The sequence below is a fragment of the Akebia trifoliata genome, chromosome 6 (assembly GCF_017979445.1).
Source record: "Akebia trifoliata isolate Shusen 1 chromosome 6, ASM1797944v1, whole genome shotgun sequence".
NCBI lineage: Eukaryota > Viridiplantae > Streptophyta > Magnoliopsida > Ranunculales > Lardizabalaceae > Akebia > Akebia trifoliata.
In genome coordinates, this window is record NC_141380.1 from 7992775 (window position 1) to 8020283 (window position 27509).

Sequence of the window (27509 nt, forward strand, 5' to 3'; positions counted from 1 at the left end):
TTTGGCTAGCTAGAGGTTTGAAGATTCTGGATTGATAAAGTTGAATAAGTTTGTTAAAAAAAAGTACGACAAAATATCGATTACAATGGGTTAATGGTTTGACAGTTTATACATCCCCAAAAGAGTAATTATTCGGTCTTCATGCTTTGTACGTCTAAAACGGGATTACAAGTATACTTGTGTTTTTCTACTTTCTGCAAATAATCTTTATCTCCACTTCCTTTGAAAACTTGAAATTTTTTTTCCATTACCTTGTCCTTGGCATCAATCAAAAAGAAGACTACAAATGATACTATAATTGGAACCAAAAAAGAAAAAGAAAAAAAGAGTGGCTTCTAGAGGATCCTCTTAAACAGCAGTTCCTCCAAGTACTGAAACACAAGTGTCTCTGGCATATACATCTTTGGGTACCAACCTGTTTACGAAAGTAAAACGTCCATTGTAAGAAGAAAGTCACCGTGTTATTTCCAATAACAATGAAAGGATTAAAAGTTAGTTCCCTTACCGAGCTGCCTGTTGATTATGGTCACGTCAGGAGTGCGTTTGCTACAGCTTTTATCATCGTTCGAGTTTGGGTCAATGGTTGAGGGATTTGAATAAGTTTGATATACCTTTAAGGATGAAATTCAATGCAACATTAAGTAGATTGATGGAAGATATGGTTAACTACCTAACCTAATAAATGTAAATCAGACAGAAATAATACCCGTATCAGCATTTTGTCGAGTTGCTTTCTAGTAATTCCGTTGGTGGGATTGGCCACGTTGAAAATCTGCCCATTGGCGCGTGATGGGTTTTCCTGAGAAATTTTAGCTGTGGAAGAAAAGATCAAGCACTCATTAATTCAAATTCACATTCAAATTCAAAGAGATGAAAGAGAATGAAACCAATTACAATCATGAGTAGAATTGCGTCAATGGCATCATTGATATGTACAAAAGTATGTTTGAAATGTCTGGCATCATCAAAGAGCCTGATTTTCTTGCCTTTAATGAGATCCTGAATGAAAGATAAAGAATGAGAAAGAAATTGTTCTATTGAAGACAAGAAGCAAATTTGAAGTTCTATTAAAATGAAGAACTAATTACATCGGCAATTGAAGCAAAAACTCTTGGAACGATTTCGTTAGGAGCAAGTTCCATCTTTGAACCCATCCAGTTGAATGGTCTTACAATAGTGAACTCGAGGCCATTTTCAGCAGCCATTCCTAAACAGGTTTTTTAGGCATATAAGATCAAACTTCACAGTTGAATGGTTTTATGAGAATTAACTTACCAAATATTTGCCTTTCAATCAGTTGGTTTCCACAGGCATCAGACCACCTTTGTTTCTCTATCGGATCGAAAACACAGGGTGAATCATCTTCTTTGAGGATATAGAAATGGGGTTCCTGCTCAGAAGGCAAAACAACACAAACTATCTTGAAAAACTGAGCAACAAAATGTCATGATTTACATGAATTCCATACAGAAAATTTACTGAAATTTGAATAGAAAACACATTAACCATGATTTTAACTCTCGTCTGAGGCTGAGACCGAGATGAGTCGTCCGATACATCTTGGTATCGTCCACCAACGAGACAGATAGAGAAGTCAAATGTACGGGCGAGATTTAAGATCATAGGTCATTTTTCTCATTGTCAAACGAAGCGACTCAAACGTATCGGAAAACTCATTCATGGACAAGATGTCAAAACGAATTTTAAAACCATGATCTGAACTCCTTCAATTGTAGTTTCTAATTTAATGTGTAAGGCCAACATTTCAATTTGAAGTAAAGTCCCCTATTTCTAATCACACAGATTGTCAAACCGAGAAGTAAAGTCCCCTATCATCCTTTGGAAGGAAGCTTCCAATAGTTCTTCCATAGACTTCAGACAAAGAGAAATGAATAAATCGTTTCTTACTCTCTGAACAGAAGTTGACCTGAATCAGATATTAACAAGCATTTAATCAACTACATAAAATCATGGAAAGGAAATTAAAAAAAAAAAAAAAAAAATTCAGAAAAACCCAATTCAAGAAACCCTAGAATTTGAAAAACCCACCACAGGAAGTACATCCACGATAATTCTGTGAATCGTATGAAGTGTCTGTTTGATGTTATTCTCCCGATCACAAAATACGCCAAGATTGATCGTCTACAAAAAAAAAAAATTGATTGATGAACAAGAAACCCCTAAAATGCCAATTATAAAACTATAAGGAGATTAGGAATAGAATTCTTGTTTTTATTACCACATCGGCTTTGTTGATGAGAGACGCCAAGTGAGAATAATCATAATTGTGAAACTTGATCCAATTAATCCAAGAGTTACAATCCCGAAAGAGATCTTTGATCTTTTCATCGGAGAAGTCGATCACGATGACCTTGTGAGGAGTTCCTGTCATTAGCTTATCACAGAGATGGTATCCGATGAATCCTCCACCACCAATCAAACAGATTGTTAATGGCGTGATTTCTTTCCCATCCAGATCAAGCCTCGGTGCCATTGCTGCATTAATTGTAGAAAAAGAGAGTTTCAGAGAAAAAAAAAATGAAGAAGAACGAAAGGGGTTTTCTTTCTTAGTTTCCTTCTTTCAGAGTTTCAGAAGAAATACCGTTTGTTTTGCGTAACCGCTTTTCAAATCAGTGACCAAAGCAGTGGCGAATTAGTAATTATGGATAAAAATAGGGTTAATTTACAGAAGTATTGCCACACCAACCTTTTGTTGGGAGGCACCCTTTGAAGCCCAAAATTTCTCAAGTCGCACCCCTCTCTCACATACAAGGAAAATACTAAAAGAGAGTTTGAGAAGGGGTAATTTATATGAGCATGGTCATCCAAATCATGCTCATTGGACTAATTTCATTAATTGGTTTATTATAAGGAATTGTTGCAACGTGAATCTAAATTATATATTTTTTTTATAATTTTTTTTTTATAATTTTATGTTATATTATGTTCATAGGTCAAAGTCTATATAACATACACAATAAAAATATATAGAAAAGAGGGTCTTACAAAATAACGGAATTGGGCTATTTGTACCTTTGGTTCAAATTAAGCTACTCGCTATAGGATTTTTTTTTGAAAAAAAATTAGATCTTTTAGCTACGGTCACAGCCATCATTATATGAACTTTTGAAAAAAAAATTAATTTTACACATGCCCCCCTCACATGTTGCTGAATATTGGAGATACCCCTATATTTTGAAATTGATGACCTAGACCCCAACTAGCAACATGAAAAGATTCAAATGCCCCTCGTCTTCAACTTTCATAAATCTAAGTATTTTCTGAACCACCTGCTGTAAATTATCTATTATTAGAAGGTAAAATCAAACAATTATGCAAATCTAACTACCAATCCAAATTATAGTCTACAATTCTAACTCTTTTCCACTTCTCAATATTTCTCAGTCTCGCATACATCTTCCTTATTCGATAAAGCTTCTAAGATTGTTGAGCAATAATATTAGCTGTTGAAGGACTTTCACTCAAAACTATTTCATACCCATCTCTGAAAGAATCCATTCCTTCTGTTAGTAGTTGTCAGAACAACCCACTAGCAGTTGCACCCCCCACTTCTAGCCAATGAGTAGATCTTATAGTAAGTTGTATTGAACATGGAATCTCTCTGGTAGGAGTTAAAACCAGGATCTTTAGATGATTTTCCAAACTCGGCGAGGAGTGAAGGCTTTTGGAGAATGGTTTGTGCATCTTGGATGTGTGTGTTAAGTCAATTGTTCAAGAAAGAAAGTTGTGCTTAATTGTTCGAGCTGGATAACCTGTTCACAGAACAAAATTGCAAGAAAACCCGTTAATGGTTGAGTATTTTCTTCTTGAAATGAGGAAATGGAGCTTGCATTGTTTATATTTTCATGAAATTTGAGGTTTTTCTAAATTGTTGGATGTTTCTTATCATTGATTAGGATATGAATGGACCGTTGCAAAATCAATTCCATTGATCTTATTATTAGTAATGAAGTCTGATCCAACCGAAAAATTCGCATTGAATTGTTTCTTTTGAGGTGATGTTTTTCCATAAAATCCTTCTAAACCAACTTCTAATAAGTGATTTCTGTCAATGGAATTTACATGAGAAGCCCTCTCTGTAATCCAACCCTGTTAGACAAACAGCATTGAAGAGAACTTAACAAGACTGAAGTGGAAAAACATTCCAAAGGGAACGTATTTGATTTTAATGATGTGCACCTAGGTTCATTCATAAGCTCCCAAGCCATGATTGTGGGATCATCTTTATAAGCTACTCCAGTGATGCTGTTATCTTGTAAGAACACTATAAATGATAAAAGAAAAAAAGGGAATAGAAAATAAATATAAACAATTTTCCACATGGTTGAGGTATTGGAAGTAATATATCTCAAAACATGACAAACAAATTACAGCATAACAGAAAAATCTAGGGTTTAGGTAATTGATTGAAGAGAAAAATCGACGAAATATGCAGGAAAACATACCTTTTCTGTCGAAGGAAGTCTATTTCTCAAATTTCAAGAGGCCGAGATCGGATCTGTTGAAATTGAACCCTCACGCGTTTGAGAGACAGAGATCAGTGTAAATCGATTTTGAGATGAGAGAGACGATTCAGTGAGAGACAGAGAGAGTGATTCCATGAGAGAGTGAGATCAAAGTGGTTATCGAGTTTGAGAGTTTGAGACGAGAGATCTCACATAAAAGTCGCAACTATTTATCTATGAGATGAGAGACAGTGAGTGATTCAGTGAGAGAATGAAATCAGAGTGGTTTTTCGAGTTTGAGAAGAGAGATAGAGAGAGTGAGTCAGTGTTAAATTACTCTATAGCGATGGTCAAAATCTGACCGTCATTAAAAATCGCAGCCATTTCCCCTCAAATATATTATTATAAGATAAAACAATTTATTAGATTTGGGGAATTTCCCCCAAGACTCCCTCTCTCTCTCTAAAAATCCTTTTTCAAGGTGTTTATTTATGCGATTTCACCATACAAAGAAGTTAGATTCAGACCAACTTCTCACACATCCTCTCCTTTCACATTAATCAAGCTCATTCAAGAAAGAAATTATTTTTTATTTATTGATTTTTTTAATTACAAAAAAAATTGCTTCACGCAGGTTTATGGAAACCCGTACCCGTCTCGAATTCGAGACAGGTTTTCATTGTTAATATCAAACTTGCCTTGAATCCAGTCAAAATTGTAAAAGCCCGATCTTATAGGAACGAAGTGGGGTAAAATTGTCATTCCACTTAGGAGTCAAGGGACCCCTTTAACAAAACCCATATAAAAAAATAAAATTAAAAATTAAAAAAATGAAGAGAAAAATAACCAAAGAGTTTGATGGCAGTTTAGATTACATATGAGATAAAGGCCATAAAAATAATTTATAATGTGCTTTGGATTCCATTAGCACTTTTATCTTGTTTATGAATTTTGTAAACTAGGGCACACATTAAAGTGCAATAACCATACTTTGAAAATAGGATTTTGTAGTGAAATTGGCCTTAAAAAAAATTATTTTTTTTACCAAAATACCCTCATTCTAATTTTCAAAGTGTATTTATTGCACTTTAACATGTGCCCTTGTTAATTACTTTTTTTTTTTTTTTTGTTATTTTCAAAGCGTGCGGCCTACCTCAGCCTTTCGTTTTGGGACTGACTAATTGCACACCAACCTTCAAAAATCCTTTTATTTTATTTTATTTTTTATTTTTTTATAATCTCTATTTTAGCCTATCACCTGTACTCCAATACCTAATCTTTTAGGGTTTAAGCTTTATTTTAATTTGTAGTTTTGTATTCTTTGGTTGTGCTCTATTTTCATCAAGTTTTGTGATTTATTTTATTTCTATATTCTTTGGCTCTAACTTAATTAAGGCACTGATTTTTTAATATTTGTTTAGAATTTAAACTGAACCCCATGTATTTCAAGAAAACATAACTTTGTAGATATGGTTTCGAAACAAAAAAAAAAAAAAAAATTATTTTGAAAAAATTACCAAATTAACAATAATTTCTTTGGGCATATTTGATTGAACATAAGAAGGAAAAAAAAAAAAAAATGAGTGCAGCATTTTTTAATTATTTTTGGATTGTAATCATCCAAAGGGGGTGCAAAGGGGAATTTAAGTGATGGAGTTTAATTGGTAATGGGTGGTGTGCAACTAGTCGGTCCCTTTGAGTTTGTTTAATTAAAGAGTTGGATGGTACTACTTTGGTCATTTCAATTCAGTGAATTAAACTGGCATGGCTGAATGCCCTCTTCTTATGAAATTTCGTTTTTTTTTTTCACTCAATTCATTGGCCTCAAAGCATAATTTTAAAACTCAATATATATTCTCTTTCGTCTCATCCGATGCTGATATCAAGGAGTTTCATCCATGTGATCTCAGATCAAATGAGATAAATTGTTTGATTTGATTTATAATTATTTATAAATATATATTTATATTTATATTCAAATTATTTGAATTTTTTACATAAAATATGATTGATGAGAAGATAATATTCCTATCTAGATAATCAATACTTAAAATTTTAAAATTAAATTTTTTTTTATCAAAAATAATAAAAACCCAGTTAACTTGCCCGCGTTTAATTGATTTAACTGATTTTTCAATACAACTCCAAATCATATTAGATCTTGAAAGAGTCAATGTGAATGACGACTCTTGAGGAAAATTCTACTCATTCAAGAACGATATTGTACTTAGAGCTGACAATGATCCAAAATATATCCAATGTCCAAACTGGTCCAAACCGATATGATTCGAAAAAAACATGAAAAATTGGATTTTCGAATCGAATTTGGATCTAACCCGATCCGTTTCAAAAAAATATTCAATTGTAACATATTTTAATACTCTTTTTTATTATTCTTAATTTCATATATATAGATAAAACGTTTTAGTCTTTTTTGCTATCCCTCTATATTTGTAGTTGGAAAGTAGATTAAAAAAAATTATATAATTTGATATTTTTTGAACATTGATCATTTGAAAATAAGACATGTGTTCGGATCGGATCAGTTTCGAATTAAAGATGAAATGAAATGGATCGGATTCGGTTCACATATTCATTAATCTATTCACATCGGTGCATAATTAAAAAATTTGAATCGGTATTAGAGTGGTACTGATCCAGTACTAAACCGATATGTTATCAACCCTAACTTTGATGACATGGACGAGTCATGTCGATCTTGGACAATTTTTAAAATCATGTTTCAAAGGGCTCCTAATGGATCTTTTTAAGAAAGAAAAAGAAATGCTAAGATGGACGACGCGCTTTTGGCATGGTTCCCACATTTATTCTCAATTTGTTGACTACTAATCTGAGGAAATCACTCTTTTGAGATTGCATGAATCACCATTATTATTATTACCTTGTTGAAGGTGGCATAACTTACATGTATCAATTCAAAAGGGTTTATTTGTAATTAAAAATATTGATTAAACGGTTTTTAAAGATTATTACTTAATAAAAATTATATTTTTGTAATTTGAAAAATTAAATGACGTGATTATATGGTGGTAGGCTGCAATAGTGTAATTGAATTTTTTTTGTTTTTTTTCTTACCAATAAGACTCTAATTATATTAAATTTAAATATAAAAGTGAGGGCATTTTTGGCCACTCAAATTTTGATGTCGAACCACTTCTTCTCCTCCTTCTCCCATTATAATTATAATAGTAAAGATTATTATAAATAAACAAAAATTTCTTGACTAGTCTGACGATTTATTGTAATACCGTTATTACTGTCATATGAATTGAAGAGATTGAAATGCAATCAAGACAATCCAAGAGCAACTCCAACAAAGAGCTTTTAAAAATATCTTCAAATTGATATTTATTTTAAAATAAAGGTTCCAAGTCACTTGTCTAATCCGAATTTAAAAAAAAATAATAAGTAGTGTTGCCATGGGCACTCTAATTTTTACTTAATATATTTCAATTAAGAGAAAAAAGAGAATTGCTATTGACACCCCAACTTTAACTTATTGCACCCCAAATTTATTAAATTATTTATCACATCCCCCATTAAAAATTAACTGTTTCTTATGCAACCAATTTAAATTTCCATTTTTATTGGTGAGAAACTTTTTAACTTTGATTGTAGACCATATTTGATATGTCAAGACCCGTATTTTTACTATTAATAAAAATATCGTAGTTATGTCGTGACCTTATTATACTTGATTGCCTTGTAGAATGAATTCCAGGAAAATAGAGTTTCAATAAAAATATTTCATCTTTTCTTCCGCAATTCTTTATTTTTTCTTACGAGGTGATAATGCGATTTGGATTCTTAAATTTTTTTTTTAAGAAAACAACAACCCAAGTTTTTGGCTTGTAAAATTGGAGAGGCTTGACATTGAGAATGTGCTAAAAGATAATTTGAATTCAGAAAGCAATTCTCAATGCTAAAAACACTTTTCAAATGCAAATACAAATGAGTACTACTTAATCATTTGAATTAATTTGAAATGACTCATCTACCCTTCCACTCTTTAACAAATCATATAAGAAAAGGACAAGAGGGGGTACACTACATGCTTTGAAAATAATTTAAATGAAAAAAAAATTACAAGTGGTATTAAAAACTTATTTTATAATAGAATAATTTATCAAAACGATAGAGTTTTTTAAATTAATTATCAACCATTCCCCAGCTGACGTTATAATATTTTATAAGACATTATAAAGGCAGATTTACCAAAACATGCACAACATTTCAAATATTTACCAAAACGGTATACTGTAGTAATTAATTCCGAAAATGGTAAATTTACCATTTTCGGAATTAATATTTTTTACCAAAACGGTAAAAACAGTAAAATATATTATTTTTTTTTACCGAAAATACCTTTTTTTTTTTTGTTTTACATTTATATTTACAATTTTAACCTTAAAAAAATGAAAATCCATCTAAAACGATTCACTCTCTTTCGGTAATCCAACAATCATATGTATTTACAATTTTTTTTTTACCGAAATCAATTTTATTTTCGTAATTTCAGTCAAAAAATAAAAAAGGGCTTTTTCGGTATTAAAAAAATACATTTTACTGTTTTTACTGTTTTGGTAAAAAAAATTAATTTCGAAAACGGTAAATTTACCGTTTTCAGAATTAATTGCTACAGTATACCGTTTTGGTAAATATTTGAAATGTTGTGCATGTTTTGGTAAATCTGCCTTTATAATATGTCTTATAAAATATTATAACGTCAGCTGGGGAATAGTTGACCTTAAAGAACTTCATCTCAACTTCAACGTTAGCTGGGGAATAGGCGATTGCATTTCTGTGTTGGTATCTTCGCTTAAGAAAGCTCTTATCATTTCCACAATAGAACTGATGACTCTAAACACATAGTAAGTTTTTTTCAGTTTCTTTGCTTGATTATATCGCTTGTTATACAATAGTTGTTTAGTTTATTATTATTATTATTATTATTTATAAATTGGATCTTTGCAGGAGAATATAAAAAAAGAGGGAAAGTAATCTAAGGCATAACAACTATAAGCCCTTGTAAGTCATTTTTTTAATTTTTTATTTCCTTTTAGTTTCCCAAGCTTTAATCTGTCATGTATTTATTTCCATGTTATTACTTATTACTTTAATGGTGTATTCTTGGAATAAGCTCACTTTGAGTTGATTTAGGCACTCTCAGAACAAGACCCATTTAAAAATTGGAATTCTATTCAGATCTAGACCCAACCCAACAGTTATTTGAAGGATCCCAAACCCATTATGGATGTTGGTTCTGAGTCTCTTCAACTCTCCAAAACTAAATACGAAATCAGATTTTCGTATCAGATTCGGATTGAAATCTTAGATCCGATACTATTTCGGATCACTTTCGGATGTACCTCAATCTGCTACGAAAAAAAATCCAATCCGAACATATTTTAATATTTTTAATTTCAAAATGTTTTAGTCTTTTTAGTTTTCCTCTATATTTGTAGTTGAGAAGTGGATTTTTTAATATTTTATATGATTTATATTTTTAAATTTTTTTGAACATCGATAATTTGAAAATAAGGCATGTGTTTGGATCGATTTCAGATTAAGTATGAAATGAAATGGATGGATTTGATTCGCATATTCATTAATCCAATCGGATTGGATCGGGTACACATTTATAAAATTTTGGGTCGGTATTGGATTGGTATTCATCCAGTACCAAATTGATTCGTTGCCAACCCTAATCATATCCAATAGGAAGAAAATTGGCATTCACATCTTTAGTATTATTTTATGAAACATGTATGGTAGATGTTATACTTTCATTTATTTATGAATTTTGATAATATGACTCGGGTTTTGACTAACGCCTGGACACCATTTTCTCTTTCCTGTCCATAGTGAAAAAAGAAAACTTTCTGATTTGATCACCTTGTGGCATACAAAAACATGATCCGATACAATGGAGTTGTAGAGGACAAAATTATATGAACCCTAAAAAAAATAATTTAAATAGTTATTTTTCATCGTTGAATTTTATTTTTAAATTTGGGTGCTCTCTTGCAGTCCATTTTCAACACCTTGGATCAATCTCGAAAAACAATATACATATATATATATTACATTTTTTTTTTTTTTTTAATATGAATATTTTCATGAAATCTAAAAGGTTGTGTTGTTGGATTATAAATGTGACAATTAATATGGGCCCAACAATCCTTTTTAAGATTTGAAATTAGAGAGAATCCTTCTATTGTTGATGTCATTTGCGCCACATGTCATACGTTTGTTGGGCTGTGAGCAAACTCGTCAAGGGCGTGCACCAAAACCGTGTCATATTATCAGCACTCTTTATTTATATTTATATGTTTTTTTAATTTTCGAAGAACCAAATGACCACCTATCCATATCGATTGAATGTCCATGTAGCACCCAAAAACATGATCGGCAATACCAAATGGTATAGAGCATACAATTTTATGAACTCCTAAAAAAATAATTGAGAAAATACAATTTTTCATCTTTGGATTTAAATTTTACATTTTGGAGTTTAGTGGCTGTACATCTTCAAAGTCAAGATCTGGTTCAATTTTACTTTTCAAATCCAAAATGTGGCAATACATATGGATCAAGTGAAGAGCTCAGTCCAGGCTATACATGATCCTGCGGTCCATGCAACATTTTCTCATGTGTGTGTAGATAAGATCGTGATCAAGGGACAACTATTTGCTACAACAGTTTTTTACAACGTAAGAGAATTGACCTCAATTTTTCTTGGCACATGAGAATTTTTTAACCCACCATGAAAAATATAAGAAAATATATATACCCATGACTTGGGAAAAATAGGGTCCAAGTCCAACCAAAGATCAATTTCTTGACAAAATATTGAAATAATATTGCCCCCATAGAAATTTTAAGTGTCTTATTTGCCCCCACATAAACAAAATCATGGTTCCACCCGTGTGAAAATTCACTTTCTCTTTAGAATTGATTTTCCTAGAAAACAAACATACAATGATGGATTAATCTTTTTTTTTTTTTTTTTTTTGGGTAGAGATTTGAACTCAAATTTAAAATTCAATATTAATAAATTTGACTAAATGCCCCTATTTTAACATTTTAAAAATATATTATATTTGCAGGAAAAATGTTGGATGCAGTCATCAATGTTCTCATAGAAAACTTGGTCGAAAGTCTCAAAAATGAAGGTTCTCATGTGCTTGAGTTCCATAAACAGTTTAAGGCTGTGAATCAAGAGCTTCAGTTGATGCAGAGCTACATCAAACGTGTGGAGAAAATGAGAAGGAAGGACCACAAGGAACCTCTTAAGACAGTTGTGGGACAATTTAGAGAGTTACTATATGATGCAGAGGACATTATATCAGATTGTGAGTTATTTTTCAATTCAGAAAGAAGAAAACGAGCTTCAAAATTCAAGCACTATTGCTCTCCTTCGTTCTGGAAATTCCGTTATCGAATGGGAAAGAAGCTGGGTGATATAAATCAAGAGATTCGAAATCATAGAGAGAGGATGGGTTTTTACCTTCCTACAAATTCAGTCCTTATGAACGAGGAACATTTAGCGAATAATCAACCATTGAGATTCCCAGACTTGGAGAATGATGCTAAAATAGTGGGTTTGGACTATGATGCGAAGAAAATTAAGCATTGGGTCTTAAAAACACACGTGTCCTTGAACATCATTGGAATTGTTGGAATGGGTGGTATCGGCAAAACCACCCTTGCTCAAAAGATACACAATGATGGTGATGTAAAGAATTACTTCGATCATATCTTGCTAGTGACTGTTTCACAAATATTCAAATTTGAAGAGTCGGTCAAGAATATGTTGAAAAAAATTAGTGGGCCTAGAGACTTGGCAAATATGGATCTATATGATCTATTGAAGGAACTACAAAAGTTGCTGGAGGGAAAGAAATGTTTGGTTATCCTGGATGATGTATGGAGGCCAGATGAAGGCTCATGGTGGAATAGTTTGAAGTCTATTTTGCCTCAAAGGACTAGTTGTGTCATTGTTACAACTAGGAATGAGGATGTAGCTCTTTCAATGGGAACCACTCAGACATGCATACATCATTCTCAGCTTCTCTCTGATGTGGACAGTTGGTTATTATTCTCAAAAATAGCATTTGCAAGGGAAGGAGGTCGGTGTCCGGATCCAAAGCTTGAGCACATCGGTCGAGAGATTGTGGATAGATGTGGAGGGCTCCCATTGGCGATCAAAGTTGTGGGAGGAATGATGATCAGTAAAGGAAGTTCGACCAGTGAGTGGGGGAAAATATCTAAGACTTTGAAAGAAGAGTTGGATAAGAAAGGTGAACCCATCATTTCTGTGCTAGAATTAAGTTACGATGAGCTTCCATTGCATTTGAAGCCATGTATGTTGTGTTTGGCCGTATTTCCAGAAGATCATGAAATGCTTTCATTCGATATTATTGCATGGTGGATTGGTGAGGGCTTTGTTCGAGGAAGGGAAAACTCAAGGTCTGCATATGAAGTTGGAAAAGAATATCTTGAGGAATTAATTAGCCGTTGTTTATTACTGCATGAACATATGGAAAATCTTGGCTCAAATTTTCTTGTGTTTAAAGTACATGACTTGGTACGTGAAATGATCAGAAGGATCACAATGGAAGAAAATTTTATTTGCATCAGTTATGAGGGCGGAGGTCAGTCTTATAGTATCCAAGCACGTCGAGTAGGCATGGTGTTGAATATGGATATGAATTTCTTTAGTGAAGAAATGAATTTCAAATCATTGCGGACAGTGACAGGGATTGGTGTAAAAGAGAGTGAGGAGTTTGTTCAAAATATGGGATCAAAACTATGCCAATTAAAACGGTTGAGGGTTTTGAATATTGATTTCCAAGAGTCATCTGACCCCCCTGCGGTAGATTGGTTGCGTGGGATAGGATCATTGCAGCATCTTGTTAGTCTTGTGATACAATACTCCGGACTGGAGAGACTTCCAGATTCTATTGGAAACCTTCAAAGCCTCCAAGTTTTATGTCTATCTGATTGTCCTAATTTAAAGAAATTGCCAAAAAATCTAGGATCTCTGGATAAACTGAGCATCTTGGTGTTATCTGGTTGTTGGTCTATAGAATGCCTCCCAAGGGAGATCGAAAACCTTCAACAACTGTCTGTGTTCAATTTCTCTTTGAATTCGATAGTCACGGATGGGTTTCATTTTTCTAGTTTAAAGAAATTTACTCAACTCCAACAACTTATTCTGGACATCGATACAACAGATAAAATAGAAGAAGGGGAGCTAAAGGTGTTGTCAGAGCTCACACAATTGGTGTGTTTAGCAATAAGTTTTTCATTCTCTTGCAGTGACGATCAGCTACTCTCGAAGATAGTGGATTATGAACTTCCACCACTTCTACAGCTTTCAGATCTTTATCTGTTTAACTATCCAGGAGAAAGGGCACCTGTTTGGCTCAATCCGACTTCTCTCCCTAATTTACGTCATCTTGGCATTGGTAGAGGTGATATCACCCACATGAATCCAGAGTTCTTTGGAATGAATGAAGAAGAGGTATGGAAATTGGAGGTCTTAATTTTACAGGAGTTGTATGAACTGGAAGAGGAGTGGCCGAGAATGCAAAGAGCAATACCCTACTTAAAACTCCTAAGAGTTTTGAAGTGTCCAAAGTTGACGTTACTCCCTTATGAGGTGGACCAAGATGGTACTTGCACTTGGAGGAAGGTAGAAGAATAATAAGTCTTCCAATTCTTCTGTAAATTAAGTCTCCATTGTATTATTTTCTCTCTTTTTAGCATTTTATTTGAGCTGTGACAGAGACATTTTGCTTCCCATTGAGTTTAATTTGATGATGCTGAATCCCTCTCACCTCACCTATTATACTTGGACTTGTCCATTCGATCAAGCATCAATATGATCAAATGATTTATTTCTAGATCAAGTGCATGTCTAGCCTTTGATCAGTATGTTGAAGATTAAGATCAAGCGGTGCAAGGCTATTATATTGACGTTAATTGCACCTAATAGTACAATGTGTGTATCGAAGGCTTTATCGTCGGTATGCATGTTCTTGCTTTCTTTCACCTTAGAACAGACTTTGTACTCTTCTGTGCGTTTTTTGAGCTGCTTTGCTTGTTTCTTCCATGCTATAAAATGAGAGAATTGCTATTGGCACCCAACTTTTACTTATTACATCCGAATTTCTTAAATTATTTATTAAGGTCCCATTTGGATACACTTTAATATCTAATACTATAGCATGGAAATTTGCCTCCTTTTCCATCTCGCACTTCCTTGTTTGATCCTTCAAAGGTTCCAACACAAAAGAAGTCATTCTACTTTGAATCCAACCTTTGAAGGAAAAATTACTTCGGATGGCAACTTAGGAACAAATCAAGTATAATGTATATTCATGTCCAACTTGAACAACAAATAATAGATCAGTATTGATTTTTTATTGTGGGGCTAAGACAGCTTTTTTCCTTTGTGGTGGGCGCTGCAAATCAAAGTTCTATTTCCAAATGAATCTTTAAGATGAAATATTTGGATTTTTGGGTAGTGGAAGAGAGAAAATGCTGGGATAGTAACTGCATTTACTCTTGTGACTTCAGAATGGGGTCTTCGAGGAAATAAAAACTTGTTTATCCAATTAGTCATATTTATTGTGGTTGCAAAGTAACTCTCTTTTTATTTTCGTAATTCAATATGTTTCAAAATCTACTGGAATGTTAACGTCCAATACCTCATGAGGACGTTAGCATTTTCCATCATATTCACTTTTTAATAATACCTTTACCCATTTTGTCTTTCAGTAAAAAAGACAAGGGTATGTTGGTCTTTTACACAATAAATGCTTACCGATTTCTTTGTATGTATGTCTGTGTGTGTGTATGCATCTTTAGATTTAAATGTCGTGTTTGCAGTAAAGGCTTTGGATATATTTCAATTTATGAATTGAAATACATTGGCGTGTGCAAAAGGGTGAGAAAATACCAAGTGATGCAAGCATCAAATGCTTCTAAAACCTTGGGAAATGATGAAAGAAAATGTTGAAGTCATCCCATTAAGGAGACCCCCTTTCGATTCCCCTATAATTTTGTTGCCTTCTAACATGAATGTGCTAAATGGTTTAAAAGTAATTCCTAAACTTAGAAGATGATCATGAAAATTTTAACTACAAGAAATTTCGTCTGTAGCGGAGGATTAGCGACAAGACCAACCTCCACTTCTGTTTCGGCCGTAGGTATATGCTAGCGACGGTTTTTTTCCCCCGCCATAATACTTTGATATTTCTCACGCTAAAAACTGTGGTTTTAACAAAAATTTTGCCTATAGCGGCGGATTATATGATTGTCGAGGTCATCTCATTGAGATAAAGACACCCATAGTGTTTCTTGCCATTAAAATGAAGTATGACTTGGAAAGCTCAGGTTATAATTCCTATAAGTGCCTGCCACACTATTACAAGAACAATAAGGTTGGCGTACAAAATGTTTTGTAACAAAATTAAATAAAGAGTGTGAGTGGGACAGAGGAGTTAGGGAAAAATCCAATAATAAAATTAAATCTTAGCTATTCTTACTTGTTTTCTTCTCTTTTGATCTTCTTCTTCTTCTTGTTTTTCAAGTCTTTTGTTCAAATTTTGGAGGCTTTTTGGCTAGAGTTTCATTCTTAAAGAGCTGTGAAAATAAGATTTTGAACAAAATAAAAAAAAAATCAATAAAGCTTGAGCATTGGGACACTTCATTCAGGGACATATTCTAGTGTTTTTATTTATTAACTTCTTACTAAATGTAATTCTATCTCGTTCATGGCCGAGACAAGACGTCAAAATGAGTTTTAAAACCATATGGCACGAAATGGAAATCTAAATTCCAAATAAATAATCAATTTTTTTTTTTTTACGATTATTCATGGACGAGATGAGACGTCAAAACGAGTTTTAAAACCATATGACACAGAAAGGAAATCCAAATTCCAAATAAATAATCATTTTTTATTTATTTATGATTATTTCGGAAGGAAAGCAGGGGACCTTGTTACCATTTGTAATTTTAAAGTGTTTAAAGGGTATATTGAAGGTCATTTTAAATTAAAATTTTGAAATAATTGACATAACTGGCTGTACTTAAAATGGCCTCTTGAGGATTCCTTGGGTACTTAAAACCATCCTCCCATTTCAGCCATCATTTGCATCACCCATTGTTTGGAATTTTGAATGTTCAAAGCTCACAAATATCAGCTTGATTAGTAATTTCTAACCATTAAACTTGAACTAAAGGATTTTTTATTTATTTATATTATATAAATGGATTATAACTGATTGTTCCTGCAACATTGGATAATGGATATGGCCCATCTTCGATTTAATCAAAAATGAAATCTCGATGAAGAAGTGAGGTAGTGAGCTAACACTTGCTGCTAATATTCCTGAACAAACACAAGTGGTTGGATCTCAATTTTCAACTTACTTGATCAAAAAGCAAGATATTTTTTTTATATAGATCATTGGTGTGGTTGATCATAAATAAATGGGTTGATCTCAATACTTGATTTGATGTACAGAGTCCAAATTTGATTAGAGGAACATGTCTCTATCTAATCCCTATTCATCAACTATTAAACTCCTAAATATGATATAAGGCATTTTTGGGGATGAAAGTAAGCCATTCTATGTACGGTAAAATTACTTCGTTTCGACATATAATATTTTGATCAAAATTGGTGGATAGGAAATGAAATTATTCTAGTACATGATAATCCATTAATAATTATATATGTGTGTGGATACATTATAATATAAGTGCAAGAATAAGATTTACTATTTGCCCTTTAGAAAATGATTACCTTTCTTCATGTATGAGAGCTTACAGGGATGGTTACCTTAATATTAATTTACAAGACTTAGGAGAAAAAATTCTCCCAAATCCTCTAATTGAGATTGTCCAAGCAAGTTTGGGGCCCAATGTTGTAGATTTTTAATTCCTAATTGTTAGGAATGAAGGGGAATATCCAGCTCTATTAGGTTTCCAATTGGAAATTTGGAAACCTTCATATGATAGGAATTTTAATTAGTTTTACAAATCTGCTAAAATTTAAGTAGAGTTGAGTTGCATTAGAAGACTTTAACAATAATCATGACTAATGACAGGGCCCTTCATATAATATTGATCAAATATAAATTCTAGGAAAAATTGGCACAACAACAACTGATCAAATATAAATTCTACACCACAAACTGACAATGAAACAAGCTTTGTAATATAGTTGTTGAAGGTTTTCCATTACTAGTTTCTAGCCCAAATTCTTATTCATTCATTTTATTTATCTACCTATTCTAAGTCTTCTTCTTGCTTTGTGAAAGAGGAAGGGAACAATTCTCATAATTAGCAACAAGCACCTGTCCCAAATCCTATCTTTCCCCCAGCCACATCGTAGACCAACTCCAATGCCCGCTGCTGTGTATTTCCAAGGATGGTCAGGTCATCAGCATTGGTGTTTCCAGCGAAAGCCAAGCAAATCTGTGATATTTCCAAGGATAGTCAGGTCATCGGCGTTGGTGTTTCCAGCGAAAGCCAAGCAAATCTGTGATGCACTTAATGCATGCAATGCCCCAGACTTGTCTAGGTCTACATCAACACCACCATCAAAATGCAACGTTATCTTCGGTGTTGTGAACGTGTTGAACCCAGAAAGGTCATAACATGTGTCCAAAAATGAATCTGGTTGAGCAGATGGATACTTCGACATCAAATTTTGGAATGCTGACTTAAGTGCCAAATAAGCTGTTGGTGGCAAACGAGTGATTACAGTGCCAGAGTCCATGATGGTCCCTGAAGAGGTAAATGCTGATGGTGGGATTGCTAATTTTTGATCTGCCACACTTACACCTAATAGGTTGAGGAAATAGAAGGACGGTTCTCTCGCGTCTGTTAATAAAGATGTGTACTTGAGACCTGTCTTGGTGGTGGCTCCAAACGCTAGGTAACCGGTGGAGCTTGCTGTTGGTGGGATACAATAAGAAAATATTTTTCCAAACTCTTGACTAGTCTGAGATACAAGTGATATCTTTTCGCATCCAAGGCCAAGCAACCCTGCTGTTTTCCCAAATAATCCATGGTTGTTTTTACCACAACCAAACTGGAAATTGTGGAATACATTGGAAGATGTTTGCGTTAATGTTTCGTGTGCGAATATCCAACAGAATATGACTGGTCGCCATATCGGATTTGATAGACACAAGTGGTGGAGGAGCATCCAGGGTCTCTACCAGTGCCCAACCTCAGCTGGGAGAACTCCATAGAACTGTCGGATTTTTTTTTTTTTTAATTAAAAAAAGTGATTCAATAATCGTTGGCGGTGTGCATTTGCAATCTACGTGTTTGTCGAAGCGTTTAAAATCCAATCGTATTAATCATTTTCATTCTAAACTCACCTTCTCCCTCCTCTCTATATGGAACGGCAAGGGTTCTAGTGATTGATAAATATCATTGTTTTAGAACTCTCTACCTTATGTGCGTTTTCCACACTTATCAATATAAGATTGCCAATATTTTTTTATAGAATTCTTCTTTTAGTAAGATTCCTATCCATCAATGTTTCCTACTAACCTTAGAAGAATAATATCTAATTCGAATGATATTGGGATTCTTTCAATATTGATATCTATTATCTTTATAGACTCCTTGTGGAATTAAAATTTCAAACGTGAGGTCAATGGGCCACACGATTTATTCTAACATCCTTTTCTTGTTTTTCCTTTCTTAGGGGTTACCTCGGCTTCCACTTTTGTATTTATGTTGTTTTCCCCTTTTTTAATATTATTTTACACTTATAAAAGAAAATAATAATAACGGAGTTGGGTGGAAAATCTAACAAAAGCCGCCTTAGTTTTGTTTCTTGATCACTCTCGTTGGCAACCTATTTAGATTGCGAATAGTTTCTAGGAGGAAATGTACAGGGGTGGTATAATTATATCACTTTCATAATCGCGATCACTTTTTTTAAATATATCTCACTTTTTCATAATCTTCAACTTCAGTACTTTTTTTTCCGGATGAGATTGTAATTGACCTTTTTTGTACATTGTCCAAATCATCTCAAATGATTTTCTCTTCAAGTTTTATCATTTAAAGTTGCTCTGATTTTATATGTAATATCTTTTTCAATATGCTCATCCTTTGTATAATACACTCAAGATGACAGAAGTGTCATCGACGCAGTTTTAGATCATCATAATATTTACCCACACCTCGAACATCATAACCAATGTTCTTGTTTGGTGTGTTATAAAAAAATTTGTTTTGATAATATTTTTTTTTTCTTATTTTCATCGCATGTACGAGTCATTTGGGGAAGAAAAGTTTGCAACTGCCAATTTCCTTGGCCTAACCCCATTTTAAAATTGTTTTAAATGAAAATAAAAATCTTAAAGCTCACATTTTAAAATAATAATAATAATAATAATTGTTTAGAAAAATTAAACATTTATTATTGAGTTGGAAAGACCACCATTTGATGACCACTAAAATCATCAAACTCAACATTGACCTGAGTATGAGATTAAAAACGAAGTTTTATGAATAATAAAAAGTTGTTAACAAGGTAAATGAGTGAAAAAAAATTTACTTTTATATATGTCTCTATTAATTGAAAATAATAATAATAAATAATTTTATATTTTATATGTATATCATTGGGAAGATGTCAACGAGACTTTATCAGTGATATTATTTTTATTGCAAATCAACTTGTTGCAACTTGCAACACACTAAAAGAAAAATAATTTATAAGAAGGGATAGGATATTAACTTGTACTTAAACTCATATGTTGTTCTCAAAAAATTATAAAATTTTCCTTAATAACAATATGTTTCATGTCTTGATAATATAATGGTGTTTGTGAAGAAAGTGGCAAAAGAATCCGCACCGTGAGGAGTCAAGCTTTGCTATGTAACTCAAGTCTTCTCATTATGGGATGTGCACACACTATGCGTTGTGGGTCACTGTTTGTTGGATCAACATATGAAAAAGAGTATCTAGAATGGTGATTCATAGCAGTTAGATTCAATAATATTTTGTTAAAGGCATAGATTTTGTCAAATTCGAAAGCCAATCATCATTTGTGTTCTTGCGTTGCACATCGAAACAAGATTCTAATTCTACTTGTGTGTCTACTAATAATATTCATCTCCTTAACATTCTTTAAAAAGTAAAACAAAGAAAAATTCATTACCTCACCATTGGTGTCACTCAAAATGAAGACTACAAGCAATACTTCTTATAAGCAAAGAAAACAACAACAACAACAAATAGCAACTCTGTACTCGGATTGGCCTTGGGCTGTTTTACATTTTACACCGGTGTATCTTAGGTAAAAAGAAAAAAAAAATTAAACGAGGAGAATTTTAATCGCCTTAAATTAGGTGGGCGTCCAATGATGAAAGAGTTTCTTCCTCAAGGTCCCTCTGGAGTGGGAACAGTAGGTGCTGAAACCTAAGAGTAGATTCTAGAAGGTTTGGCAATGTCGTCTTTGGATTCCAATCTTTTCACCAAAGTAAAAAAAATAATAGTAAGAAGAAAATCGCAGTGGTGTTATTTCCAGTGAGACTAATGGCAGATGAAAGGATTAAAAAGCTCACTTACCGAGCTGCCTATTGATGATGGCCATATCAGGAATGCATTTACCGATTTTATCATCATTTGAGCTAGCGTCAACGGTTGAGATATCCGAAGAAGATTCACCAGATACCTTTGCATATAACTTTAAGGGAGAAATTCCATGCAAATTAACAACATGGATGGTAGATATGGTCAACCACCTAATAAATGAAAATTAGACACGAATACCTGTTTCATTGTTTCGGCAAGTTGTTTCCGTGTAACTCCATTCTTGGGATTGCCCACATTGAAAATCTGCCCATTGGCACGTGATGGGTTTTCCTGAGAAATTTTAGTTGTGGAAGGAAGATCAAGCACCCATTAATCCATGTTCAAATTCAAAGATATAAAGGGGAAGATATAGAAAACCAATTACAATAATAAGTAGAATGGCCTCAATGACATCCCTGATATAGACAAAGGTATGTTGAGACTGTTGACCGTCGAAGAGCCTAAGCGACTTGCCTCGAAGGAGATCCTGAATGGAGGATAAAGAAAGAATAAGAGGGAAATTGTTCCATTGAAGACAAGAAGCGAAAATTTGCAGTTCTATTAAAGTGAGGAGCTATACTGACTTGGGTGAAGTGAGATAGAACTCTTGGAACGACTTCACATGGATTACGATCCATTCTTCGGCCTATACAGTTGAATGGTCTTACAATAGTGAACTCGAGGCCATTTTGAGAAGCCTCTCCTAAACAGGTTTTAGAGAAGTAAGATAAAATATCTCATTGGAATAACCTTTAAGAAGTATATATATTGTACGAGAATTTTTACCGTACCATATATTAGCCTTTCAATTAGTTGCTTTGCACAGGCATAGGACCACCTCTGTTTCGCAATTGGACCATAAACACAAGGAGAAGCGTCTTCCTTGAGGACAGAGAAATTGGCCTCCTGCACAAAAGGTGAAACAACACAATCTATTTTCAAAAAACTGAATATGAAATGTTAAGATCTACATGAGTTCCATACAGAAAATTTGCTCTGCCGTTTTTCGAATCAAAATTAAGTAGAAAACACAGAATCTGTCTATATCTCAACTCCTTCATTTTCAGTACATAATTTGGTGTGAAAAGGCCAACGTTTCAGCTGAAGTAAGTCCCTCACTGTATTGATGACGAGGATCATCAACATCAATGACATAAGATGCTAGTCAGGCACATTTGAGGCATTCTTGCTTCCATGTGCCAAGGGAACCATCCATTGCCACAGATACAAGCATCACAAGATAATATTGGAAAATTCATAATGCACAAAAATATTTATATATACATAAACAACTTGATTAGTAACTTGAATGCAAAAAATGATTAAAAAGGACAAGAAATCAATCATTTAAAAAAAAAACTTAATCTAATTCTAATTAGTAGAAGTTACCAATCATAAAGACCGGTTGCTTGTTCAAATTACCTTTTGTTTTCAATAGGCAGATGAAGTTGTCATTGTTGATTCCACCTTGAGTATTTTTGTTCTGCTATTAAAGTGTGTTAAGAGATGAGTTCTTGGTCAAAAATCTCCTGATTGCTGATGTCAGATTGACACTAACTCTCAGTTTTCAGCAGGAGCTGTATTTAAGAGGTTCAAGGCTCCATTTTCCACGTAGAGTAAAAAATACCTTAAGCTATTACATTGTACTTATCATGGTTATTAATCCAGATTTTGGGAGCTTATTGCAACTCTTTGAGAACTATTTGAATCGGTTGATCTAGTACAACTCAGCCAAATCAAACCCTCCAAACCATTTCCACATTAATTGATAAATGTACATTTAATGAAAAAAATGGTTTATTACATTCAAACCATACCATTGTGTGTGTGTGTGTGTGTTTGTGGGGGGGGGGGCAAGAAATTCTAAACCCAGAGTACGTGTGATTGCAGAGAAAATGTCTTCTAGGAAAATCAATCACTCAAAAATCGATCTTAAAAATTCTAGAATTCTTAAGAGAAAATATATGCCTTACAAAACCTAGAATTCTTAAAAAAAAAAAATTGGCTTAAAAAAACTATCAACCATAAGAATCTTTAATGACAATGATCAAATGCTTGGGTTAGGAACATGGTTTTAAAACCCAAATTCAAGTGAGTTGGAATGGATTCAGAGGTCACCAAGTGAGTTTTACGCTCTCAATTAGATCATCTCATTGACTTGGCTTAAAAAAAATCAAGACTAATATTTTGTAACTTCAGCATTTGTTCAAACAGATTGACAGAACTAAGATAAAGAATTTCATAAGGAACATTTAGAAAGAACCCATATTTTTTATTAATCAAGAAACTTCCACTCTAAAACAATCCAAATTACGATTGAAATGAAATTCGCAGTGAAAAGGAGAGATCAAACCTATACCTGACGCAAAGGATCATCCTTAGGAAGGAAGCTTCCAATAGTTTCGCCATAAACTTCAGATGAAGACAAATGAATCAATCGTTTCTTATTCTCTGAACATAACATGACCTGAACCAGATATCAACAAACATTTAATCAAATAAGCATTGAAATGAAATTGAAAAGAAAAACGAAAGAAAGAAAATCAGACAAACCCAATTCAAGAAACCCTAGAATTTAAAATACCCACCAAAGGAATTTCATCCACGAAATTTCTGCAAATAGTATGAGTCGGCCGGGCGTTAGCACCTGAATCGCAGAACACACCAAGATTGACAATCTACAAACAAAACCTCAATTGATCAACAAGAAACCCTAAAAGTCCAATTTTAAAACTATAAGGAGATCGATCAGAAGTAGAATTTGTAATTTTTACCACATCCGCATTCTTGATGAGAAATTCCAAGTGGAAATCGTACTTTTTGTTGAACTTGTGAAACTCAATCCGATTGTGCCAAGGGAGTGATTCCTCAAAGAGATGAATGATATTTTCATCGGAGGTGTCGATCACGATGACCTTGTGAGGAGTTACTGAAAGTAGTGTATCACAGAGATTTGATCCAATGAATCCTCCACCACCAATCAAACAGATCGTTAATGGTGTGATCACTTTCCTATCCAAATCAAACCTCTCCATTGTTGCATTAAATCGTAAAAAGGAGAGTTTCAGAGAAGAAACGAAGAAGAACAAGAGAGGGGTTTCGAGGGTTTTGCTTTCTTTCCTAAGTTTCAGAAAGACTGATGTTTCTTTAACCGCTTTTTAAATAAGAGAAAAGCGAGGGAAGGAACCAAGAAGCAGATAACGAACGAAGTAGGGGGCAATTTAGTAATTGTGTATATAAGAAGAGAGATTTTATAAGCACACCAACTTTTACTGTACAAAAGAAGAGTGACCCTATATCTTTTTATTCTCGGTTACCCTATAATCTATCAATAATGTTGTATTTAAAACTGTAATTATTCCAATAATAATAATAATAATAATAATGTATAGCGGCGGATAAATTCACCAATCCGTAAGTTTCGTTATGTAGTGACAGAAAAATCCACGGCTATAAGTTTGATTCTGTAGTGGCGGATTTTTCAGTCGCTGAACTTATAACTTACCAAGGCTGTTGAGTCGAAAATTAGATCCGTCGCTAATCCCCATCGTCATAACCTATAACGACAAATTTACTACCCTACAGCGGTGGATAAATCCATTGGCTGTATACATTTTTTCTTAGAATAATATCATACAATCGTTGGGGCATGCATGGTTTTTTTTTTTTTTTTTGGAAATGTTTTGATGAATTGGTCAGAGCACTAGGTTCATATAGGTCAGGGGTTTGATTCTTTCCACCCTTATGGATGAGGGGGAGTGTTGAGTGTACATTTTCCTCCACTCTCGGGTGTGTCACACCCCAGTTAAGTCCCTGACCCTCTTATATTCATAGTTCTCCCCATCTCCTAAAGATGGTCTTTTGGAGTAGTTGGTCGGTTAACACCTACATTTGGAATTAATCTATATTTCCATCTTTTTTCTTCATAACGTTTAACTTAGTGAATTTGAATTTGGGCCAACTTTATTTTAATATGATTTAATTATCTACAGAGTTCGGGCTTAACTGTGGCAATGGTTGGAGATGGAATCAACGACTCACCAGCCCTTGTGGCCGCTGATGTTGGAATGGCAATTGGTGCTGGCACAGACATCGCTATCGAGGCAGCTGACATTGTCCTCATGAAGAGCAACTTGGAAGATGTGATAACTGCCATTGACCTCTCCAAGAAAACTTTTTCCCGTATTCGTTTGAACTACATTTGGGCTTTGGGTTACAATCTTCTCGGCATTCCGATTGCTGCTGGTGTCCTTTTCCCATCTACTGGATTCCGTCTACCTCCATGGATTGCTGGGGCTGCAATGGCAGCCTCATCAGTTAGTGTTGTTTGCTGTTCTCTCTTGTTGAAGAATTACAGAAGACCCATGAGCTTGGACAACCTAGAAATTAGTGGGATCCAGGTTGAGTAACCAATCATGATATAGTTGCTTTAGCTTTGTATATATATATATCATGTGTAATAGTTAAGTTTGTTGAAGACTAATATCTTGTCATGTTATTTTACTAGGTATTGAAGTTTGATGTAAGGTTTTTATGCTATGAACATAATTTGCAGTAGTGATGCTCATCTGTTTATAAGAAAATGGATTTGGATTGAAGTTACTCTTGAGTGTTTATTAAACGTTGTTTGAAGGCAATATATTGAAGTCATTCATAGTATTAATTATGATTTATTAACTTTCATAAGCCTACAACAGCGATGAAAAGAAATTGAAGAATATAAAAAGGAAATTGGTAACAAGCATCACATTTGCTTTTTGTCATGGAGGTAACGTACAACCCCAAAGAGTTTACCTATGATATTTCTGTTATGGTTCGCCCCCATTAACAGCTATGTACTGTACTGAGCAACAATCATTCCAAAATGAATATCATATGCTTATTAAAAAAGTTTGACACAAAAACGACGGCTTTAAGCCGTCGTTTATATCAAGTAATTAAATTTAAATTCGACAAAAAAATGACGGGTTTGGACCGTCGTTTTATTTTGACAGACTATAACCGTCGTTTTATACAACAGTTTTTTGACACGTTCCGACCGTCGTTCACTAAAAACGACATCGATATTTACAACTGCTCTTTCGACGGCGGGGGCCGTCATAGTTCTTAAAAAACGACGGCTTTGGCCCGTCGTTTTTTGTGAAATATGACGTAGTGGGCTTCTTTTTTATTGTTTTTAGATTTTATTTAAAATTTCATTTTGGTTTTTGTTAACATTCTATGGTATGTTCTATCGACTTGGGACATTTGTATCTTTCTCATCAATGTATGATTGTTGGGGTCTTTGTTCCACATATTTAGGCTTGGAGTCCAGACTTTAATTTGAAATTGATTTTATAAGTATCTTTGCTCTAGTGTAAATTTAGTCTTGGCTTTCTTTTCTCTAAGTTATCTTTTCATGGTAATGGCATGGTTGAGTTTTTGGGTTTGTTATCTATGTTGATTCATTTTTTTAATTTTTTTTTTTTTTTTTGTTCAGATTCATGTGAAAGTTCAAATAGGAATAATTAACCATGAGTCTTTGACGTATTCGGACATTGTACGATTCAAAGAGGTAAGATGTAAAATTTCCTTATATTAGGCCATCCCTTTGAATATGCTTTTCTTATAGAATTTAGGAGCTGAGGAATATTTATGGGAGCATAGTTAGAGTTTGAGTGTTTTTTGTGATTTATTTTATCTATTATTATTTTTTTAGGGGAGTGTGTGTGTGTGTGTGTGTGTGTGTTGGGGGGGGAGGAGATATGTGATTGTGATAGGTTTTGCCAATGCACATTACATGAAAATGGTACATTAACTTACTAGCCTGTCTTTTATTATGTAGGCCTGACTTACTATGTTTAATTATTAGGGTCTTTCTGGTTGTTGGAATAATGGGTTACATATAAATATGCCATGTTTCAAGTCCATTAACTCATGGTTGTATGTTTCAAACATTGGTGAACCAATGTACTAAAAATGAGTTTGGCGAAGATGTATTTTTATTATTAAAGGGCCTTTTTTTTATGTACTTCCCATGCATTCAATAATATCACGAGCAAGCATGATTCATTGATCATTTTTAGCTAATGTGATTAAATTCTATGGAACCCATGAAAGCAAATGGACATGAAATAAACCCCTCCCCCTATAACAAAAACATCATTTATTATATTCATTTATTTAGCGTAGTTTCTTTGTTCGTAACCCTACAATAAAAAATTAGGGAATGTGAAAACCAAGTTTCATTACTTAACTTTTAATTGAAATTTACTCATCCAAGTTTACTATCTTAAGTTTACTACCTTGAAAGAGGTGTAATTTAAAAATAAAAAAATAAAATAAAATAAAAATTAGGGATGAAGTAAACATGTAAAGCATGATCAAATTTGTTTATTTATTTGGCTTATGTGTCA

At 33.5% G+C, this 27509-nt stretch overlaps 3 protein-coding genes and 3 pseudogenes across 4 annotated transcripts in view; 2 read left to right on the forward strand and 4 right to left on the reverse strand.

Moving 5' to 3' along the window:
• LOC147400034 (UDP-D-apiose/UDP-D-xylose synthase 2-like) overlaps positions 1 to 2760 on the reverse strand; it is a 29494-nt gene extending 26734 nt beyond the window's left edge. The window contains exons 1-9 of one of the 2 annotated variants that reach the window (XM_086445653.1): positions 2240 to 2760; positions 2050 to 2142; positions 1814 to 1927; positions 1276 to 1390; positions 1089 to 1207; positions 895 to 999; positions 707 to 799; positions 506 to 611; positions 34 to 415 (exon numbers count right to left, since the gene is read on the reverse strand). In XM_086445653.1, coding sequence (XP_086301779.1) covers positions 336 to 415; positions 506 to 611; positions 707 to 799; positions 895 to 999; positions 1089 to 1207; positions 1276 to 1390; positions 1814 to 1927; positions 2050 to 2142; positions 2240 to 2494 — 1080 coding nt within the window. In that variant the 5' untranslated portion in view covers positions 2495 to 2760 and the 3' untranslated portion in view covers positions 34 to 335. Of the gene's footprint in view, positions 1 to 33; positions 416 to 505; positions 612 to 706; positions 800 to 894; positions 1000 to 1088; positions 1208 to 1275; positions 1391 to 1813; positions 1928 to 2049; positions 2143 to 2239 lie in introns of those variants that run through there. The other variant, XM_086445654.1, reaches the window with a different exon arrangement.
• A 141-nt stretch (positions 2761 to 2901) lies between these two features.
• On the reverse strand, positions 2902 to 4850 carry LOC147400041 (mannan endo-1,4-beta-mannosidase 1 pseudogene; annotated as a pseudogene).
• Positions 4851 to 11175: 6325 nt separating this feature from the next.
• Positions 11176 to 14616, forward strand: LOC147400042 (disease resistance RPP13-like protein 4). The gene is made up of 2 exons (XM_086445655.1): positions 11176 to 11200; positions 11597 to 14616. The coding sequence occupies exon 2, from the start codon at positions 11602 to 11604 to the stop codon at positions 14197 to 14199; it is 2598 nt and encodes an 865-aa protein (XP_086301781.1). The 5' UTR covers positions 11176 to 11200; positions 11597 to 11601; the 3' UTR covers positions 14200 to 14616.
• A 2958-nt stretch (positions 14617 to 17574) lies between these two features.
• On the reverse strand, positions 17575 to 18764 carry LOC147400043 (aspartyl protease family protein At5g10770 pseudogene; annotated as a pseudogene).
• A 1910-nt stretch (positions 18765 to 20674) lies between these two features.
• On the reverse strand, positions 20675 to 24255 carry LOC147400044 (UDP-D-apiose/UDP-D-xylose synthase 2-like). The gene is made up of 9 exons (XM_086446638.1): positions 23889 to 24255; positions 23703 to 23792; positions 23474 to 23581; positions 21906 to 22020; positions 21699 to 21817; positions 21500 to 21601; positions 21313 to 21405; positions 21109 to 21226; positions 20675 to 21007 (listed from the first exon to the last, which is right to left on the reverse strand). The coding sequence occupies exons 1-9, from the start codon at positions 24147 to 24149 to the stop codon at positions 20880 to 20882; spliced, it is 1134 nt and encodes a 377-aa protein (XP_086302764.1). The 5' UTR covers positions 24150 to 24255; the 3' UTR covers positions 20675 to 20879.
• An 872-nt stretch (positions 24256 to 25127) lies between these two features.
• LOC147400045 (putative copper-transporting ATPase HMA5 pseudogene) lies at positions 25128 to 25523 on the forward strand (annotated as a pseudogene).
• The last annotated feature ends 1986 nt before the right edge of the window (positions 25524 to 27509 follow it).